This window comes from Chaetura pelagica, unplaced genomic scaffold, assembly GCF_000747805.2.
Source record: "Chaetura pelagica isolate M959 unplaced genomic scaffold, ChaPel_1.0 scaffold106, whole genome shotgun sequence".
Classification (NCBI taxonomy): Eukaryota; Metazoa; Chordata; class Aves; order Apodiformes; family Apodidae; genus Chaetura; species Chaetura pelagica.
The window spans coordinates 6,094,406-6,108,482 of NW_009954222.1; the positions used below are offsets into that span (position 1 = coordinate 6,094,406).

A 14,077-nucleotide genomic window follows, 5' to 3' on the forward strand; every position below is an offset into this window, starting at 1 on the left:
TAATAATTAAGCCATAATTTAAAACCGTAACTACCATTAAAAATGTCAAGAAATGGCTATGGAAAATGTAATTTAACTATGGACCTTCTGTCTTCTCAAAAGACTTCTAAAATTATTTTATTTGGTTTATACATTTTACTTTTACCATTTATAAGATTTTAAAACATATGTAAAATTTTATTTCTGCCCAATACTGCACCTTCTTCAAGTTGGAAAAAACATAAAAAAACCTGATACTGGAGGGAAGTCTTTGAAATTAAAATTATCACAAATCAATCTCAATACTGAGCAGAGCACTGTAATATAAAGCACAAAACTAACATAAAAATTAATCATAAAACTCAAATGGGATAGTTGTGCACAACTCAGAGACAATTCTCGCTGTCACATCCTTGCCATTTAACTACATATGCAAAAAATAAAGTCTTATTTTTAGGCTTATTTGGTGATGACTCAGAAAGAAAATATTTAATTTAGTAGCACCATAAAAATCAAAATCCATTTGATTACAGATACAATACAAAAGGTTAAGCAAAATTTATCACCTGGTATCTCTGTAGCGAGAACTTGATTGAGGAGGGCTGTGATTTACTCTTCTAGAAAACTTTTTCTCTCTCTCTTCCTCTTTAACTATCTGAATTTAAAGTACATACATTAGATCAAAACATGAGTACACTATCATGGAGACTTCTGCACAAATAAAAAAAACGCAAAATGTTGATCCAAGTCAGCAGTAGCAATGAACTGAAACAACATTTTTGCTTCTAATGCCATTAGAGAATCTTCATAAAGGATTATAACTTTATTTCTAGGAATATTCAAATCATAGGATGGAAAAAAATAAAGCAGAATAAGCAATCCTTACTGTGCTATACTAAATATACATCTGCTTTTGCTATAGGTGGACAAAAATCCATACTAAGGTGCAGTGACAGAAGTGGGAAGACATGAATATTCAACGAGTGACTCAGTAAGGTCTTTTCAGCAGCTGGTTCAGATCACATTTAAACACATTAATGCAGCTAAACCTAGGCTGCTGTTAAAAAGGGCAAACCTAACCTTCTGGCTCAAAGAACAATATAAACACCTGGGTCAGAATAAGGATGCTATCTGGATCAAGCAGCTGTAGGAATGAGGACTGCCATTTGACATGGCAGCCTGGATTTTTTAATTCAAGGGCAGCGTAACTACAATAGCAATCCTGAGCAAGGGTAGGTTGTACTGCAACTCCTGCACGACTCAGTAACTCTACTGACACTTGCCTAGTCAGAATCACTTGGGTTTACCTTTGAAGAATCAACTTATGTTTAGAAAAATCGTGTAGCAGCACTCCACATACGAGGCACAAATGTTCTGACATAATTTAATACTGCAGTATAAGTTTGGGAACTATTATTAATAAACAAATAAACATGGTAAAGTTGAATCACATAAGCAAAACACAGGAATAAAAAAAGACAAATATAAAATGAAGTAAATGTCTACCTCTTCTTTTTTTGTCTCTTTTTCCTGGTGCTGAAAAAATTCTACTTTCAGACTTCCTGATGATGGCTGTTCTGGTGGAGGTAGGTAGCTTTTTGTATTCACAGCATCAAACAGTTTTTCTACAAATATCTGAGTTTCTAAAAATAAAGAATGTACAAACATCCATTATTCAAAATATCAGTTAATATTTGCTTTGAAAATAAATACTTTTTTTATAAATCAGCATTCACCAAAAAGTTAAAACAATTAATAGTACTTTTTAAAATACTCTGCTGCCAATTCTAGATTATAAAAGAACATCTACAGAGTCAAGAAACTTGTCAATAATTACAACATTTCATAAATGTTTTCCATCACTGAATTGTTCAATGTCTCTTATTAAAACATATGGAAGAGTATTTCAGAATATATACAGAGCTCCACTACTACCAGTTCTGAAACTAATTCTTAACATCCATAATTTTCTTCTAGGATAGCAAAAGACTCAAAACATATTCCTAATATATATGGATTTTTGTACTTTATACATCTGGTTTTTAAAGCTAATTACTTCACAAAAACTGAATTACATCCTTCAAAGTAAACAAAGCTAATAAAGATATTCATGCACAATGCCATAGTAAAAGATTATTTGAATGAATTAAACAAGACAGACTGAATCTTAATTGTTCTGATGAAGACCATACCTTTCTGAAGAAATACATCCAGCTGATCAACACACAATGCCTTCAGTTCTTTTTCACTTTTATCCTTCTTTACCAAAGCCAGAACATATTTAGCTAGGGCAGATGGATCTGCATCACATCTGCAAAGAGATTAGTGAAACAAGAAGAAAAAAAAATTACATAAGTTAATATCTGAAACTGGTATGACCAATACACACAGATCAAAACCCTTCCTACTAAAGTAATTGAAAAACACTCAGGGGAATTTTTTAAGCCAACTCCAGATATCTAAGATCTCTACCTATCAGCTTTCTTTTCCAGAGAAGCAACTGCCTAGAATATTTCAAAACAATATTCCACAGGGCACCTCACAGCAAACTAGAAAGAACCATTTAGACTGAAACCATTTCAACTGCCTAATAGTCTTAAAAACAATTAAAACCACACAAATACTTCTATCATTTCCCAGCAATTAAATCAGTAATTCTGAGTGCAATACTAATTGACTGCTAATAGAAAAAAGTCAGTCTACTTAATTACAAATGAATACATTGACACAGTGAAAGTAACCTATGCTAAAAAAAAATAAAAAATTAAAAATCAGAATCTCAGAGAGACTCTCTTAAACTCATCTTTCAAGGCTCTTATTACTACACACATATGAACAACATAAAAAGCAGATTAACTGGAAAACCGTCACTTCAAAAGCCTAAGGAAGGTAGTGTAGGTGAAAGAGACCTGGGGGTCCTGGTAGACAGGAGGATGACCATGAGCCAGCAATGTGCCCTTGTGGCCAAGAAGGCCAATGGCATCCTGGGGTGCATTAGAAAGGGTGTGGTTAGTCAAGAGAGGTTCTCCTCCCCCTCTATTCTGCATTGGTGAGGCCGCATCTGGAGTATTGTGTCCAGTTCTGGGTCCCTCAGTTCAAGAAGGACAGGGAACTTCTTGAAAGAGTCCAGCGCAGAGCTACAAAGATGATGAAGGGAGTGGAACATCTCCCTTATGAGGAAAGGCTGAGGGAGCTGGGTCTCTTTAGCTTGGAGAAAAGGAGACTGAGGGGTGACCTCATCCATGTTTACAAATATGTAAGGGGTGAGTGTCAGGGGGACGGAGTTAGGCTTTTCTCAGTGATGACCAGTGATAGGACAAGGGGTAACGGGTGTAAATTGGAGCATAGGAGGTTCAAGGTGAATATCCGAAAAAAAATTTTTACTGTAAGAGTGACAGAGCACTGGAACAGACTGCCCAGGGAGGTTGTGGAGTCTCCTTCACTGGAGACATTCAAAACCCACCTGGATGTGTTCGTGTGTGATGTACTCTAGGTGATCCTGCTCTGGCAGGGGGGTTGGACTAGATGATCTTTCGAGGTCCCTTCCAACCCCTAAGATTCTATGATTCTATAAGGAAAAGTGTCCATATGATACTATCATAGAATTCTTTGTAAGCAGTATACAGACAATTAAGTGAAATTAGCAGATCATTACCCATTTTAGACATCTAAATTCAATGTAAAATTAAGTATGGAGCACTTCCCTGTAGAAGCTGGTGGTCTCATGCACATTGACAAAGAGCTGTATATTCAGATGAAGTAGAACTTTATTTGATATAACTGCTATCATCTTATCATAATGTTTCACAAATAGTAACCTAAAATGAACTTCATAGTTGTGCTATAGTGTCAGCCTGCCGAAGCAAGCAAGAATACTGTAGAAAACCATTTCACACTTCATCTTTCAAAACCAGTAACTAATGAAATGGTTAGACACCGGTTTATGAAGCATAACAGTAGCATTTTCTTAAACCATTTAATCCCATTATTTAGCACTAACCAAAGAAAGACTGCCAACCCCACAAAACCAGGGAGGAATTTAATATACACCCCCCCCCCATCACGCAGTACAGACAGCTCAGTCATCTGGGTGGTGATCAAAGTTAATACTAGTGTTTTAAAGAACTACAGTACGAGGAAAAAAATTGCACTGATGTATTTTAACTGTACACATTCTCTAGCAAAAATAATTGAGAAGTAAAATTAAACTGCAGTCAGGAAGTTGTCCTGAATATGAGTATTACACAGAAGTCTACTGTGTCCACTGTGTTTTAACACAGAAGTCCACTTACTCACAATGATGAAATAAAACTGCAGCTTCCAATCTCCTCCACATTAAAATAAATGAGATTTCATTGCTGAATTTTAATTATTAATCTGAATGTTGATCATTTAAATTACATGTATTTTAGATACTAGGCAGAAGAAACCAAATCCTTCACCACATCATGCTACCTAATTCCTCTCTCCAAAAAAAGCTATCTCTTGCACAGCAAACAACATCGTCCATCCAAACATAACTAACTAAACAAAGATGATCTGTCAGCATCCATTCTCAGGAGACATTCTGGTTAGCCTGGGCCCAGCATAGTGTTCTGAAGTTAAAGGTCAAAGCTTCAAACATAACATAGAAAGCAGGCAATAGGAGAATTTCATGCTGTAAAAGTAACCTGAGCTTCTATGGGACATACCACAGTATTCTGTATTAGCCTGCATTATTCATAAATACAGGAGATGGGAGTTCTCCATCAGTCTACAATTCCAGAAGAACCCCACACACACACTGAACTGACAAAATGCAGTTACATACTGTTGACTGAAAAACAGACTGCACACAGATTGAAAATTCCTCACAAAATTTTTCCTCCAACCATCAAATCTGGTTTGCCCCATTCACATTTCACATTTCTTTATCCAGAAGAAAATGCTGATCAATCACCAAGTCACCTCAGAAGTGGGCACATAAATAACCGCTTACAATGAGAGTAGCAGGACTACACAGTCTCTTTTACACTTTTAGCTGCTGAGCATATCATCCAACCAGATCATCTGAAAGCCCAGGGTTGAACAGTGTTCATCACAGGCTCACAATGCAGCCCCCAGGAGGCCCTAATGCCAGCATTTCATAACTTCCTAACACGTAAATTTGGAAGACTATTTTTTTTTTCCTTAATGCAACTTCAATGTCACTACAAAATCATGTATCAGTTCTCTCCCAGTTTCAAGCTGAAACATGCATCAGCAAATCAGTGTGCTATTATCATCTATCTATAGGTCAATTTGCTTGGATTATGTGCTCAAGGACTAGCATTTTGAAGAGACTGTGCAGTCCTACCACTCTCACTGTAGGTTATTTATGTGCCTGGCTTCTGAGATGACATCACAGCCCTGAGCATAAATAGAATCTCTGCATTGAAAGTGTGACAGGAATTTAGACATTCATAACTTTATCCTCCTCTTTTCTCTTTCATTTTGTCTTAAAGTTAGTGCAAGTAATCTGAACTCATTTCCACTGCAGGAAGTACATCCCAGTGCCTGCTACAATATGTTTTTCTTACACCCGCTTTCTGCAGATATGATCGTAACTAGTAATGCTAGATGTTTTTACCTCTAGTAATGCTTTTTTGCTGATTCTGTATTGCCATAGTCAGATAATATGCAGTGTCTACTGCTCTGTATTAAACAGTGAAGTTTGTTTTGTTAATCCTGCTCTAATAAACAGTATTTAAAACACAGGCATAGAAGGAAGAATTCTCTTGCTAGAGCTCTACATGGTCTTCAGAAAATGATCTGGATACCTTCACTGCAGACTACCAGAGAAAAGCTTCAAAAAGGAAATTAACACCAAATCAAATCTTTTTTTTTCAATTGTAGAAGCAAGAGTTCACAACTGCAACAAACCTCACAGAAAAGTTAAAAATCGCTCCTTCAAAATCCTTTGTTTCTGATTTCATCTGGTTTTGCAATCATTATTCAAAATTAACATTTCAAATAAAGAAAAAAAGTGAAGTTGCTAGGAGTAAATTTAAGTTTTAAATATATATATGTATATATTAATAATGAATGTTTAAGAAGGAGAAAGCAATTTGGCTAATGAGGACTCACTTGTCTGTAGTTTTTTTAATTGAATGCTTTGCAATTCATTAAACACTACTCTATCCATTTCCAACACTCAGATTTACATATTTTAAAATAAAAAATACTAAATATGTTCTGATTTTTATGATCGTGCAATTACAGGCAGCAGCCTTAACTTGCAATTCAGTGAATGTGGAGTATGTATTAGCGTCATTTATTGTATACCTGTATGTACAAAATCCCTTACTAACAACAGAGTTTATACTGACTTTGAAATACTTGGACAAAATAGCTAGCAGTAATTCAACAAGGCAGATAAGCTAAACTACCAAAATACCTTTGTACATAAATATTGCATAAGAACCATTTTAAAAGATATTGAATAGAAGCATTCAGTAAATATCCCTGAAGCCTTAAGAGCGAATGAACACAAACTTCTAATACACTAGGCTGAGGACGTATTTTGCCAGGCTAGTGCCTATGAATGTGTTTAAGCATCAGTACAAAAATATGTATTAAAATGAAACACAGAACATGCTGTTTATTTGAGTATTTTTAATGTAAAAGGCATCAAAAGGGAAGGCAGATGTGAAAGCCTGTTGGACTAAATATTTACATCACTACCAATTGAGAACTTCAGGCAAGTCTCCCCAACAGGGCCCTGAACTCTACAGCATCTAAATACTGAAAAAGGCCAGTAGGACTCCTGTTACAATACTCACACCGACAGGGAAAAAAAGCATCAAAAACCTGAAGAATTCTTAAACCAAGATGAGGAGGAAGAAATACAAGGAATTTTAAAATGGCAAGCAGACTCAAGAATGATAGTTGTGAAGCTCATGAGAATATACCTGAAAAACTCACATATTTAAATAGCTGATTAACATTGCCTATCTTACTCCAGTGTGCCTTCCTCAAATAACATCTTCCAACATGACAAAAGCACAGAATGCATAAAGGTACACATTCTATGTACCCTACATATATACTAGTCTGAAGCCTTTAAAGTATTAAATAATTAGCCTGATGAATGGTCTGAAATATCTAAACCCAGATATTTTCCTCCTAAGAAAAACCCACCTCTATGCTATGAAGTTCCTTGTGCTGCAAGTCATCATTTAAGTCAGTTCTTAATAACAAAGTAGCCACTCTGAACGGGAGTCTTGAAAAAGTAATTATGGTAATTTTTTTAAAAGTAGTATCCACAATATTTGGTGCAGACCTGATACAATGGTGCTATAGTAAACACTACAGAAATCAGTTTAACAATACGTCATGAGCTGATATTTTATTTTACAGCATAATAATTTATTTTGCTAAAAATGTCATCGGCATAGCTAAACAACTGCTGCTTAAATTTTAGTTATTAGACAATAAATCAAACATGACGTAGAACATGAATTTGATATTTTCAGATTTTTTGAAATCCAACCCAATCCATACTTCCTACGAAGAAAAAAATAAAAATTCCAGCATTCTTAAGTCCACCCTCTGGTGAAAATGTCTGGAAAATGTATGGAAATTCCCAAAGGGAGATATATACGTAAGTAGTGGTTAACTACAGGGTATATAACCTTTATACTATCTGGGGAAAAAAAAAATAATAAAAAAAATAAATCCCATGCTGAAGCTGTCACATGAAAAGTTTATTCTCTGAGGAGTAAAACTGTAATTGGGGGAGGGAGAGGAGTGAGAACAGAAAACAAAGGTTAGTTTCCTTGTAACAAAACCACTAGTTGTTCATATCAGATGTAATTTCATTACCTTTATTTCAAGCTAATGTCAAGACCCTCAATCTATACTTCATTTTGGACACAGCTAGTGAGGACACACTTTTTAAATTGTAAAAGAAGCTATATAAAGGGGTTTTTAATACATTTTTTTAAATGAATGTACAGACAAAAAGGTGCTGCAAGTGCTGAAACTAGTTCCTTGACAAATTAAACTACCACAATAGATAGAAACTCCAAAAGCATGTCTGACATCCTGCAGGCAGTGAATGGTCTTTCTGTAAAGGAAATAACATGCAAGTGCACATTATCTGTCCTACTCTGATCCTGGAAATTTACAATATACATTTTTAATCTTTTCTTTCTCCCCTAGATATTTATACTCGCTCTAGAATACTGCTTGCTTCTCGACGGTAATCAAGGTGGACATGGTTATGTTTGAATGCTCAGAGCCAAGATCTATATTTTCAGGGCTGAGTGGGTGCAGAAAAATGTACGTTGCATACTGGGCAGAAAAGCTAGTCTAATGTATGTAGTTGTACCATTCTGTTGTGCTGCTACTACAAAAAATAGTCCATAAAAAGCTACAGTGTTCGATTAGAAAAATGAATTACAAACTCATTCAGCAATTATCTGACTTTTATCTTGAGACAGATGAGAAGGACTACTTTTATAATGCTCACTTAATTAACTCTTTAGCAGTACCTAAAGTAATAGAAATACATTGAGGAATGCAACAATGCTGTTACATAAATTAGTGATGTCATTACAATAGTTCTAAGTTATCTTGATACCCAGATCTGACATGCTCATACAGCTGCAACCAGTAACAGGCAGCTTAAAATGCCACCTCTAGATTTAAGACAGCTCTCATGAGGCAGAACAGCTGTCAGCTTGCTGGTTGTCCAACACACATTCAATGCAGAAAGCAAAAATCATCACAGAGTCTCTGTGACTTGTGATGCAGCCAAGGGGTTCCATTCTGTTGCCTGTGTTCAGTGTAAGAATAAAGGTTTCCTGTAACACAAATAATTTTCTCCTCTTCATTGTCGCCTTCAACTACACCTTGCAATATCAACACTTTAATTGTATCACAGTACTGTTACACAGAAGTGTAGCACTATCACTAGCACTCTGAGTTAGGAACCTCAAGTTCACAGTTTGACTTAGGTCCGACAACAATGCTCTCGATCCCCTCCCCCTCCCACCCAGGTAAGGAAGGAGAGAGAGAAAAAGAGAGAGACTTGGCTGGATTGAAAACTAAACTACACAGCTTTAATTAAAACACTAATGAATGATACAAGAAAATATATACAATTATATACAGATATATTCAGGTATGGGCAAAAGCCTCTCGCCTCCCCCGTACCTAAAGTAATAGAAATACATTGAGGAATGCAACAATGCTGTTACATAAATTAGTGATGTCATTACAATAGTTCTAAGTTATCTTGATACCCAGATCTGACATGCTCATACAGCTGCAACCAGTAACAGGCAGCTTAAAATGCCACCTCTAGATTTAAGACAGCTCTCATGAGGCAGAACAGCTGTCAGCTTGCTGGTTGTCCAACACACATTCAATGCAGAAAGCAAAAATCATCACAGAGTCTCTGTGACTTGTGATGCAGCCAAGGGGTTCCATTCTGTTGCCTGTGTTCAGTGTAAGAATAAAGGTTTCCTGTAACACAAATAATTTTCTCCTCTTCATTGTCGCCTTCAACTACACCTTGCAATATCAACACTTTAATTGTATCACAGTACTGTTACACAGAAGTGTAGCACTATCACTAGCACTCTGAGTTAGGAACCTCAAGTTTCTCAAATACAGACACTGTCCATGAGTCAGGTGAACCAACTGTCAAGTTTCTTAACAGGCGTAGAAGAGTAACCTCCTAGTGGTTAAGAGGACACACAGTATTTGCATGTTATTTATCTTAGTTATAACAACCTTAATGTAAAGTGTTAACAGAATAAGTGAAATTAAGAGAAACACTTATTGCTTTTGAACTTCTCAGCAAGCTTCATGGGAAATAAGAGTGAAACCTCCTGGTGAGCCAATGAGTATTACTGGTAGGATTGGGTACCACATGTACATGGAAAGGAATGCCAAAGTTTTTTTCATTTTTACTTATTTCTATTATTTTTGTATCTTACATTATTAGCATATTCCTCACACCACTGTTAAAATTTTTTAGTCACTACCTTTAAGCAACTAGGTGAAGCTAACTAAACAGTAAACTCTTCACAGTTAAACAGATACCCCAACAGCCAAAAAAATACAATGAGCTTTAAAAATGAAAGGTTGAAAAGCATGACCAACAAAAATAGAGTGCTGAAGGTGTAACTGAATACCAGAGCATGCTGACTGTTTGCAATAAAATATTCCAATGATAAATATAATAAAAATATTCTTTAAACTAATTGGATTTTATTCCTTCTGACATAAGTAGCTACAATGTCATGATCACTTACAGAATTAAGCAATGCAAAACACCTTTATATACTTTATATACTTTTTCATCTTCCTTCCAAGTTTGATTTAGTACATGAAAGTAAACACAGTGAAGAAAATCAGATACGGGAGCCTTAATCAAGCTGCAAGTAAAATTCAGTGGGTAAGCAGAATATTTTAATTAAATTTATTTTCTACAAAGTAATTAAAACCAAGAAATTTTTCCACGATAATGAATTAGGGCAAGAGGGAGAACATTATGATGTCTTACAAGGCAAAATGATAAATGCAGCATTAGTAAAAAAAAGCTGATTTTTTTCACGAGTAGAGATGCAAACAAACTATAGGAAAAAAACCAAACCAAACACGCAAATAAAACTTCCCTACTTGGAACTTTGCCAAAGCAGATCCTGATATTCCAGTAAGGATTATCTACACAGCTTACACAGGATCTGGAGCATCTTTCTGGAGACCCACAGAAAGCTACTCAAGCAGAGCTGGACTGTGTATACACTCTAGTCTGGTAGCATTTTGCAGTTTCTAGCTCACTGCAACATGGTCAAACTCAGAGGAGTGTTTGTATGGAGGATCACCAAGGCTTTGTCAAAGGCATTAGAGCAGTCCAAAACAAACAAAAAACCCAACAACCTACCAAAAACAAACAAAACATTATGAAATTTAAACCCTTTATCATCCTTTTCCTCCAAACATTCTTGACTATTAACCGTATTTCCCCAGAACACCATGTGAAAACAATCTAACATCCAAATTATGTCCAGTCAATACAACTATATAACATGTTTTTCATTACACTAAGAAGTTAGCATGCTTGCTGATGCTTTAAAACAAATACAAAACTTGATGATAAAATGAAACAACCTATATGGATATTGCTGTCTTCTAGTTCTGAAGCATGTTTCATTATTTTTAGAAGCATGGGTTACATGTGCCTTTGGAACAAGCTATACAACCTGACTGAACTATTCAGCTCTGGATATATAGCATATATATATACACATGCATATGAAATTCATGTAATCTTCTTCAGTACACTTCTCCCCTTAAAACTCCCCTAAAAAATAACACCTCTATAATGGCCTAATACAGTGGTGTCTTCCTTAGTCTGGTTAGGAAATTCAGCTACCTCTAACACAGCTAAGTTTCTGAAAGAGCCATGAGATAAAAACAGCTAGCACTTTTGTTTGTTTGTTTCATTAAAAAGAAAAGGACACATAAAAAAATATTTTCAGGCTATGGAAACGTCTCCAGATGACCAGCACTGAGGGCCTTAATGTATCAGTACTGCACCAGCAGCAATTACTTCTTTACAAGTAACTTCACACTAAAATTTTCATATAGACAGAAGCTATGGCTTAGGCACACATTTCAGACAGCTGAAACCAGAAGCAGCTCCAAGAATATTTACTGCTAGGAAATGACAATACTTCTTCACTAATTCCAACACTTACTGGAATAACAGTTACACAGGACTCTGCACAAAACTGAATGACAGCTGAATTTTACAGTCATTGTTGGCTTGTTTCCTCCCAAAGCTAAAAATTCACGGAAATCAGAATCCTCAAGGCCAGCAGTTCCCTATCCCACAACATAATTTCCCAGTATACGAACCACATTTGAACTGCTCACACACTAAGTTTAACTTGACAAAAACATCTTGGTCCTTTTAGTGCTAAAAAGCAGAAAATCACACTAGTCACATAAGCTGAAAATCTCAATGTCACCACTTAAATGCCTATTATTACTAGCAGATAGCACAGTGCGATATTGAAACAAATAAAGAAACATTGAGCAACCTGAGTTTGTTACCAAAATAAGAAGTTAGTACTGCACATCACTAATGAATGGAGCTTGAGGAGAATGACTGAGGAACCATACTGACCTCCAGCTAAATAGCACATGGCGAACTTTCAATACTTTTAATATACTTTATATACTTCTATATACTTTTTATAGTGTGATAAGAAATTTCTAATCATTATCTGGTAAAGTAAAACTGCTGATGGATAATACTCAAGAAAGAGCAGACAAACTGTGTAGATTAATTTCATACAGATCTGCAAAATCCAAAGAACCTTGTGTATTTACTCAAAAAGAGGGATTTTGAAGCCCTCCTGTAAATGACACCAGCAGACTCCTAGTTTCACATTTCACAGAATTTAAAACTGCTTCTTGCAAACTCTTTCAAGCTCACATACCAATCTCCAGCTGCTGACCAACTGAGAAGTAAGTATTATGATTTATAATTTCAAATTATCAGCATGAACTTTGGAAATGATGAGGTTTTTCCCATGTTAATATTATCTGCTCTAGGCCTCTCGACCAGCACACTCTTAAGTATCTGTATCAATCATGCAAGAAAGTATTCAAAGCCTAACACGGAGCATTCTGCACCAGACAACTAGCTGGATCTATTACCACGGAACACAATGTTCTCTGTTATTCTAATACTACCTTACCTATGTGCTCTGTTAATCTAATACTACCTTACACTGACCCAAAAGGAAGACTAGTTCACCCTCCCAAAACTGCGTAATTACAAGAAAATGCGCTTTTAAAAAAATAATAATAATAAAAATCAAGCTTTTTGTATAAAGGCACTCAGTATAATTTGCTGAATGCCTAATCCAAAATCCACTGAAATTAAGTTCAAGACTCATCTATTCCAGTGTGGTTTGGGCTAGGCATGCTCTCCTAAAAATGTCCCAGCATTTTATAGCTTATTTATTTCAGCATAAGACACACATATATCTACTTAATTAACGGCTATGGAAGCCACAAAGCATACTTTTATTTTCCCTATTCAATAGCCCCAGAACAAACCCAAAAGTTTTGAAAAAAAAAAGTTAACATCAGAATTAATTCATAAGTTGTAGTTCTATTAACCCAAATAAAGTAATTTAATTCATACGTGTTAAAACAGTGCTTCAAGTGAAGCACATGCTTTGATCTAAAGTCTATAGACACCAGACTTCCAGAAGGCAAAAACCTTTAAAACCAAGTTCAGGTCACAGTGCCACTAAAATATCATTCAGAGAAAGAAGACATGGACTATTTGCAGAAGAGGCCCAATTACTCACATGAATGTTATGCTTAGAAGCCAAGAAAGTATTCACAAATAGGCAAATTAGCTCTAGGGCTTCTACTCCCAAGCGCTCTACTGATGCAATTTTTATTCGGGGGGGTGTAGAATAAGAGAGCGTAAAATAGTCAAAACAACTGAGAATGACGTGCGACGAGTCTATGAAAATGCTACTCGGAAGGCCCCAGGATCCTGGGAAACGTCCCAGTGGCACCTGAGCTCTGCCAGAGAAGGTCACTGGGCAGGGCGGCACGCCGAGGTTATTAACCTGGCCTCTCCGGGGGCTGCGAGCCGGGAGCAGCGAGGTGCACACGCAGACACATTATCTGCCGCTTTCCCCGGGCTACAAAGAGAAAGGCGAGGGCGGTCGCTAGGGGGGGAAGCTGCATCCTCCGGAGAAAGACGGTCCTGCCTCCCTCCTTCCCCGCCGAGGACGGCGCCGGGAGAGCGGGGAAACGACACAGCCCCGCAGGGCCCTCGCACAAGAGCCGGCGGAGAAGGACGCTGCGAGGGCATCTCCCGGGAGGCCCTCACAGGCCTATCCAGCACACCATTCCCTGTTCCGCTGACGTCCCCCATCTTCTTCAAGGGAAGGTTTATTTTGGAGGGGGCGGGGGAGAGAGGGAGGGTCGCGACTACTCACATGGGCTCCAAGGTTTTGCTGAGCCAGGATTTCAGCGCCTCGAAGTTTTCTATGATCATTTTAACCACCATCCAGAGCGGCCCGGGCCCCCC

At 36.8% G+C, this 14,077-nt stretch overlaps 1 protein-coding gene across 2 annotated transcripts in view; it reads right to left on the reverse strand.

Moving 5' to 3' along the window:
- Positions 1-14,071, reverse strand: part of RBM26 (RNA binding motif protein 26) — a 52,923-nt gene extending 38,852 nt beyond the window's left edge. For both annotated transcript variants that reach the window (XM_010003503.1, XM_010003504.1), the window contains exons 1-4: positions 13,986-14,071; positions 2,172-2,290; positions 1,486-1,622; positions 546-634 (exon numbers count right to left, since the gene is read on the reverse strand). In XM_010003503.1, coding sequence (XP_010001805.1) covers positions 546-634; positions 1,486-1,622; positions 2,172-2,290; positions 13,986-14,056 — 416 coding nt within the window. In that variant the 5' untranslated portion in view covers positions 14,057-14,071. The remainder of the gene's footprint in view (positions 1-545; positions 635-1,485; positions 1,623-2,171; positions 2,291-13,985) is intronic.
- Positions 14,072-14,077: the final 6 nt, after the last annotated feature.